Source organism: Syngnathus acus, chromosome 8, assembly GCF_901709675.1.
Source record: "Syngnathus acus chromosome 8, fSynAcu1.2, whole genome shotgun sequence".
NCBI classification, from domain to species: domain Eukaryota; kingdom Metazoa; phylum Chordata; class Actinopteri; order Syngnathiformes; family Syngnathidae; genus Syngnathus; species Syngnathus acus.
In genome coordinates, this window is record NC_051093.1 from 4991084 (window position 1) to 4998793 (window position 7710).

A 7710-nucleotide genomic window follows, 5' to 3' on the forward strand; every position below is an offset into this window, starting at 1 on the left:
GTTTCTCAAAATGGTCTTTGTTAAAAAGGAACTGTCTCGGTAGATGTCTTCTTTTTGCCGAGTTGTCAGCTGGGTCAGACAGGACGCATTTAGCCAGTTGTTCCAAACCTCCGTGTTCACCCCACTGTGTTCCTTCATCTTCCCATTCAAGGTCCTCAGGCCCTCAAGAGCCTGGGACAGGCTTCCATCAGCGGCAGTATTATTTGGAATAAATGTGCAGCATTGCTCACCAAACATGGCGCAGACACCGCCCTCTTTTGAGAGTAGCATGTCAAGGGCCATTCGGTTCTGGAAAGCCATGAGGGAAGTAGCGGCCAGTTGGGAGTGGACCGCCTTGAAACCCGCCTCGGTCCAATTTCCAAGCCTCTGCACGTTGTAATGGATGTAATTGATCCTGTCGACATTTTTGTTAAGAGTACACCACCAACACAGGGCGGATTCAAAACCAGCTGCTATCTGATTCACCAGCATCCGGTACTCCTCTAGGAACACCAATGGCATCTATGTATGTTGGATCTGTCGCGCCCTGCCCTGGAAACTGCAGCTTAGTGACGAAGGGCTGAGGGTTGAGAAACGATGAATAGAACACTCAGTAGACCTTACTTTGTCACAACACCCTAACTCTGTCCCGAGTTGTCATGGTAACAAAAACTGAATTCAGTATTGCACAGTGTGGCAAAAAAAAGTATGCTTTATCCTTGCATCAAATACGTTGATTTAGGAATGCCAGACATTATTGATACACCCGCAAAAAAAAAAAGCTCTTTTAGTCATCAACAGCAAACAAAAACAAGAAGTAGCATGTTATGTAAGTAAGTAGCTTGTTTAACTCAACAGCTCTCCAACAAGCGCCCCGGAAACCCATTGAAGATAAAATAATGGAAGATGATGCGGCGCAATGGACAGTGACATTTAAAATGGGGAAGTGTCAGCATGCTAACGGTGTAACCAGACAGGAAGTCCATCCATCGTTTAATAGATATTTTATATATCTGTCTGAAAACACGTGCAGTTATTTAGAGAGCGGATGTGCCCATTATGACCCTATTCTGTAAATTAACGCTTTTGAAGACCTGCTTCCTGTCAACCTTTTTCCCTGCGCTGATATTAAAAGCTTTCAAAGAATAGATAAATATAGCGGTCCAAATGAGCAGAGTTAGATTAGCTTTGAACGAAAACAGACTTCATCTCAGATCACAGAAAGTTATGAATATTCCGCACGTCGACGGCATCAAAGTCTTTCGGAGCGTGTCACGCAGAGGTTGAACGTTCATCGTTGTCTATACGGCCTTCATTTACTCCACCGTTGTGGACTGTAGATGTTATTTATTCAATGGTAAGTCATTACATGAAAATTCCCACACATTTAATTACGCTCTCTCTCTCCGTGTTGCAGCACTCTGGTCGACCCACCTGATCCCGCGCCAACGCCTGTCGCACATTTCCCGCAGCTGTCATGCTCTCACTGCATTTTAGTAGAAAATTGTACCCAAAAAAAAGCACTTTAAAGGGTGTGATGTAACCCAAATTAAGATATTAGTTGGACCACATTGTAATCTCTAAGTGATTCACAAGGAGCTAAGACATCATATTGTATATTTAAAAAAAAAAAAGTTGAATTAAGTTCCCGCCTTTTTATTGATTTGTTAGCTAAGTTAGCATGTTAGCTAGCGACTGTAGATGGAAGCTTTGCAAAATTCAGCTAATTTGTTTTGGAAAGTTGTCTTCATGATGCCACCCTCATTATCAACTATTAAAATATCTTGATGGATGTAATTGAGGCGTAAATATGGCAAGGACGTTTCTGATTCATGTAACAAAGCCGTCCCGGCGTGAGCGACGCTGACACGGCCTAGCTAGTTCAAGGCTAAGATGTCTGTTATTTGACCAGGTGGGCATTTTGCAGTCGGGAGCGAGCTGTTCGTACTTGAAAGCAACTCAAAAAGTTTCCTCCTTCGGGAAGTCAAACTATTTATAGAAGACGTAGCGAGATGAAACAAGCCAAAAGTCCCCCGGTGGCCAATTGTAAATAAAAGTAACCTCCCACCGCCAAGATGATTCAACATCAAAAAACGCAAAAAAAACAAAAAAGCCATTTCTCAAGTGGCAGATGGCAGGCATAATTTCTCCAATCAGAAAAAAAAAAATGTTATCCAAAAATAAACCGCTGACTAGTTGCGGTTCTTTTTCAGAAGGCGCGTGAGCACAATCACCGTTGAAGGATGTCACATGGTGTCAATATGGTTACTAGTTTGTTAACTAATTTGAAGTGACCTTCCATTGCACCTTTTTCCCTTGCGAGAAGTCTGAAATGTACATTACAGAATGCTGTTTGTATAAAAAATGCTAATATCTTGAGATACAACTTTCATTTATTCCACAACAAAATATCTTAAATCATCTTGTAAATGGAAATGCTGTTAATTTGTTCCAGCCCCTTAAAATAAGCATTTTGAAAGCACGCTCTCTCTCTCTCCGTTTCTCTCGCGCTCTCTCTCTCACGCACACACAGAGACCACCTCTCTCTTCTGCGTCTTCCCTCACCCAACTTGTTTTGTCTGCTGCCACTCAGTGCTGGAGAGAGGCAGCCTGAAAGAGGCTGACGACCTCCAGCACGGCGCATTTTTTCATCCCGTCTTGTCACTCGAGAGCTGGGACTACCAGATTGCATCGCATAGAGGGGTAGTAGTGCTTTGGCGCATGGCAAGTTGCACCCAAAGCACTTTTACGCACGGCTCTCAGCGCGGAGGATGTGAGCGTGGAGGGGAAAGAAAAACAAAGTGAGGCAAGATGCGCGGCGCTGAGCTGCTGCTCGCTTACGTCCTGGCCGAAGTGAGCGTGCGGCACGTGGAAGGCCAGGTGGAGCGCGCGGCGGACGAGTTGGTGCTGGTGAGCGGATACAACGAGTCGGCGGAGTCCACGACGAACGGCGTGACGGAGAGCCCGCCCACGGAGGACAAATGTCGCGGCTACTACGACGTGATGGGCCAATGGGACCCGCCGTTTGTGTGTCAGACGGGCAACTACCTGTACTGTTGCGGCACGTGCGGCTTCAGGTTCTGCTGCGCCTTCCGCAGCTCCCGACTGGACCAGACCACCTGTAAGAACTACGACACGCCGCCGTGGATGATGACAGGCAGGCCGCCGTCCAAAGTGGACGTGGCGCAGGACTCAACCAAGGACAAGACCAACATGATCGTGTATGTCGTCTGCGGGCTGGTGGCCATCGTGGCGCTGATTGGCATCTTCACCAAGCTCGGGCTGGAGAAGACACAGCGACCGAACCAAGAAAACAGGTCACAGTAGGACTTTTTATACAACTTTTAAAATTATACTTTGCTTTTCCAGTATTACCATAATGGCCAAAAAATAATTTTGCAGCGTAGTAGGCTGGGAAGTGCATGCCAAAGCAACAGGTGGCGCTATAGCCACAACAGTCGAGAGCAAAGTAATTTCCAGTCATCTTGAAATCATGATTGCGCCTAAAAATTCAACAACTCCTGCATTTTTTGTATTTGGGTATTTATATCGTCTTTGCAGAACTTTGGCACATGTGACCCGTCATCCCGCCTCTGAACATACAGACGAGATGACCCTGGGGCTGCACTATGAGAACATGCAGACAAGAGTTGCAATAAACAGTCTCCGTAAGTGTTACTGTCAACAAATTTCAAAATAGTTTTGACATTGGATAAATGTTTCATTACTAAAAAAATCTGATTGCCCTATCTTTAGCACCCAGATGTCTGTTGTAGTACCAATACTGACCTGTGAGAGGCAGCATGGTGCCACAAGGAATCTGATTTGCGGAAAAGACATAGAACAAGAAGGAGTAGTAACAGCAACAGCACAAACTTCGGATCGCTTTATAATCACTGCCATTCCATTTCACATCACGAGTCGAATTTCTCTTGACATTCACGAGAATTTATCTCGAACTCTTGACTATTTTTCCGAGTAGATCAAAGAGTAAAAATTAGTTAAACCTAAACCTTAGGACAATTGCTCAGGATAATCTGTAGAGACAATTTATAAAGATTAGACGAGCCGATCTAAAATTTCCCACAATTTCGATTGTTTGTCGCCAAAAAGCCGTTTAAGGTGAGCAGCGCAGCCTAATTATACAGACAACAGCTGTTGTTCCCATGACGACAGTCTTAGCGAGTTTCTTAAGGGTGAATCGATATTTTTGTCTCATGGTTCTGTCAGTTTCGGTTCCACCACAGCCATGTAGCGTTGGCAGCCTCGAGTATGCCACACAATCGAACGGTGCGGTGTCTCTCACATTTCAAAGATTCCGTTCAAACGGGTAATAAGGCCTGAGTCAAATCATGTGCATGGCAGTAGATGACACAAAATGACTTTGGCCCACTTTTACTTTAATTGTATGAAAGTAAAGCAGGTCAACAAGTGGAGACATTTGCCTGACAAAGCAATGTTGTGTTGTGTCAAACCGCAACGACCTGGCCGGGGATTGCCCTCAGGTCGGCGCTTTGATCACCATCGCCTCTGGCATGTCGGATTGTAGGTCAGATAGATGTACTGGAGCTCGAAAGCTTGGAGGGAATTGACTTCACACAGATCAGAAAAGAACTAAGTCTCGAGGCCTTGAGCTGATCACAAATGAGTTTAGTGAAATAAAAACTCAAGAGCAAAAGGACATGGAATTTAATAGTTTTTCCTTGGACTCCCTTTTTGGATTGGTTAACACTTAACTGATTTTACCGAGGAATTGCCGTCTTGTGCATCATAAGGCGAGACGGAGTTGGCAATTTGAGACTTCTTGCGCATTAATTAGCACAGTAATAAAGTCTCTTGCTGACCAGTGGGGAATAAGAGCCTCATTAACCTCATTCTGGATTAATGATCTGTTTTTCCACAGAAATCCAAGAGCAAGGGAAAGGCCGACTCAAGTTGGTAAACCTCTAAAAATGGCGATGACAATGAGGGAAAGAACCTTATATGAATTAAGAAACTAGTGATGTCGACTTGATTTATTTTTTTCTCCAGATAATTCAAACGCAATAGCCCCTATAATTGCTCTAAGTTTCCCGCTCTAATCTAATGGCGACTTTCCGAACATCTGTTAGCGCTGTCGTGCCAGGCCACGACGGAGGGTTTATTTGCTGCACAGCCATTAATTACGCAGATGTCTCGTGTAGGATTGGGAGAGCAGCCACGATTCTCCAGCTGCATGGACAGAAAGGCTCACAAGTGTATTCCACAAACTATATCGAAAAAGTCATTCCGCTGAGCTGACGTCTTACAAGTCCTTCACTGCAATATAAGTTATTAAAAAAAGTTAACCATCGTTGCTAGATAAGCTAACTTTTTTGGCGTCCTTTACAACTTCTTTCTTACCTACTTTGTATTTCTGGTAATATGCATGCACCATGCTGCCCCTCACTGGTCAATATTGGTACTACAACAGATTGTTTTAGCTGAGAAGATTGGCAGTTGTTGGTGGGGATATAATTAAATGGTTACCTCGAGTACACGGAGCGCTAAACCACAAGTATTGCATCTTTGTTTTTATATTTCAGACAGCCCCCAGATGAACAACACGACGACGCCTGCGTCGCCTCTGCTAACTGAGCCCTACGCACTGCTGGAGCAGATCAGCAGCCCTTATGTACCGCAGACGTCAATCAAGGACCTCAACAAGTATGCCACCCTCAAGGCTGTTGGTAAGAATAGAAACAACATTTTTTCACGCTAATTAAAATAGTTCCAGACAACTATCGCAAAAAAAAATTGTCAATCAAAGTTTCTTGACACTTGGTTGTTTTTTTTAGGATTCTAGAACTCTCCCTTCTTTAACATTGAATCAAAAGGCAAACAAGGCCCGAAGAGAGAGTAAGCAAAATGTATTTATAGGATGTGTTTGTCGATCGTCTCAAGTGATCATTTTGGAACTGCTCCGACGTACGCCGGCAGTTGAAACAAGACACAATTGCCAAAACCTTAAAGCGAGCCCAAAAATAGACGCACTTTCCCAGGTGGCGCTAAAAAAAGGATGTTCAAAAACATGTCGGACACTAGACGTCAATATCGATAAGCATCCGGCAGCGTGCCTTTTTGAACAATCTCTCTCGGGGACCGCTTTGGACCATGCAGCTGAAGCTCCTCCGACTCCACGGAAGTGCGTCTCAAGCAAACAGATAATTAGGGACGATCAAAAATAGAGCAGATCTTAGCTAATGAGATTGAGGACAGGAGGAAATCAAGAAAACCCGGACCGGATTAGGCTACTGGAAAAACATCTTGTCCAAATATTTGAGGACCCCTTGGTTAATGCTTCTTGCTTTTGTCGACATGTCAGCAGAAAAAGCGAACGACAGCTTCTACATCAACCGCCGCCAAGTGCTGAGCGGAATAACAGCGAAGGGCGGCCTTCCAATGGAACACGTGGAAACTGAGCCGGAACCCAGAAACCCCTACAGCCCGCCCAGACAGATGTCGAGCAACCATAGCGGACGCAAACACAAATACCCGAGAAGCTACAGCAGCTCCCAGTCGTTGTCCTTCGGTTCTTTCTCCAGCCCGGCCACGCCGAGACCTTGGGAGAGCAACGACACGCTGGGGCTGAAGCGGTGCTACGGCCCGACTAAACTTTGCATCACCGGGAGGGAACTTCAGAACGTTCGCTTCTTGCCGCCGCAGCCCTATTTGGTCACCAACAGCAAGACGGAGGTGACAGTATGAAGAACAGCGAGTGCTTGTGTAAAATATGACTGGACTGTTCGACATAAAATCATTTGACACAAATGAGTGTTAACGAACAATAATACCAAAATCACAAATCCTAATTAAATCATACACACTGAAACTCTGCGCACCATTTTACTTATTTATCTTATTCCTGCCAAAATAAACTGGGTCACCCTCAAGCCACCACTAAAATGTAACGTTTCATAAATTCCCAAAAATAAATAAAAATGGCTCAGACTGTTATGTTTATTACATCATAAGCACATATACAGTATCTAAAAGGCACACTTGGTTTTTTTTTGTACTCAACTTGTGAAATTAACACTTAATTAAATGTGTTTGCCTCTTTCAAGACTGAGGTCATATTTTCCATTTCAACCAGTCACAATGTTATTAAATGTAGTGAGTACATATTATGGTTACATTCTGTGGTTAATTGTTGTTTTCATATCAGGAATGTACATTACACGTTTGATACACTATTTGTACTCGCTTGTTCTAATGAATGCCTTTATCAAGGCAAGATTGATATTTTACAAGAATAAAGAAAATTATTATGGTTACGAGACTATTCGAGATTTTAGCTACTCGACCTTTAATGGTACAAACTGGAAAATTTATCAAAACAAGCTTTTTAGGTTGGTAGTTGAGCAAAACATTATATTAGAGGACTATTTGAAATATTTAAAAATGATTTTTGGGTAATAGGGCAGTTGACTAATTTGCAATAACAACAAAAAATGGGAACACAGTCCAAATTATTTGAATTTTTGGTGGATTGTCCAAATAAAAAGAAAATATTTTTAATTGTGTTGCAGCAGTACAAGAAATGGCATGATTTTGTTTTATGTGGCTATTAAAATATTTTTAATAACAGACTGTGCCGTTTCATGACTCGGATTTCACATTTGTTAGTCTACGTTCAAGACGGCCAAACATCTGTTTTCTGCAAAACATAATTGAATTAATACTTGATTAATGATGTATTGGCGCTCACTT

General features: G+C 43.3%; 1 protein-coding gene across 2 annotated transcripts; it reads left to right on the top strand.

Annotated features, from left to right (window-relative positions):
• The first annotated feature begins 2514 nt into the window (after window positions 1–2514).
• shisa9b (shisa family member 9b) lies at window positions 2515–7063 on the top strand. 2 transcript variants are annotated; one of them, XM_037256857.1, is made up of 4 exons: window positions 2515–3296; window positions 3541–3647; window positions 5544–5687; window positions 6326–7063. In XM_037256857.1, the coding sequence occupies exons 1-4, from the start codon at window positions 2791–2793 to the stop codon at window positions 6703–6705; spliced, it is 1137 nt and encodes a 378-aa protein (XP_037112752.1). In that variant the 5' UTR covers window positions 2515–2790; the 3' UTR covers window positions 6706–7063. The 2 variants fall into 2 exon arrangements, with proteins under 2 accessions (XP_037112752.1, XP_037112751.1); XM_037256856.1 differs by having other exon boundaries at window positions 2517–3296; window positions 6323–7063.
• The last annotated feature ends 647 nt before the right edge of the window (window positions 7064–7710 follow it).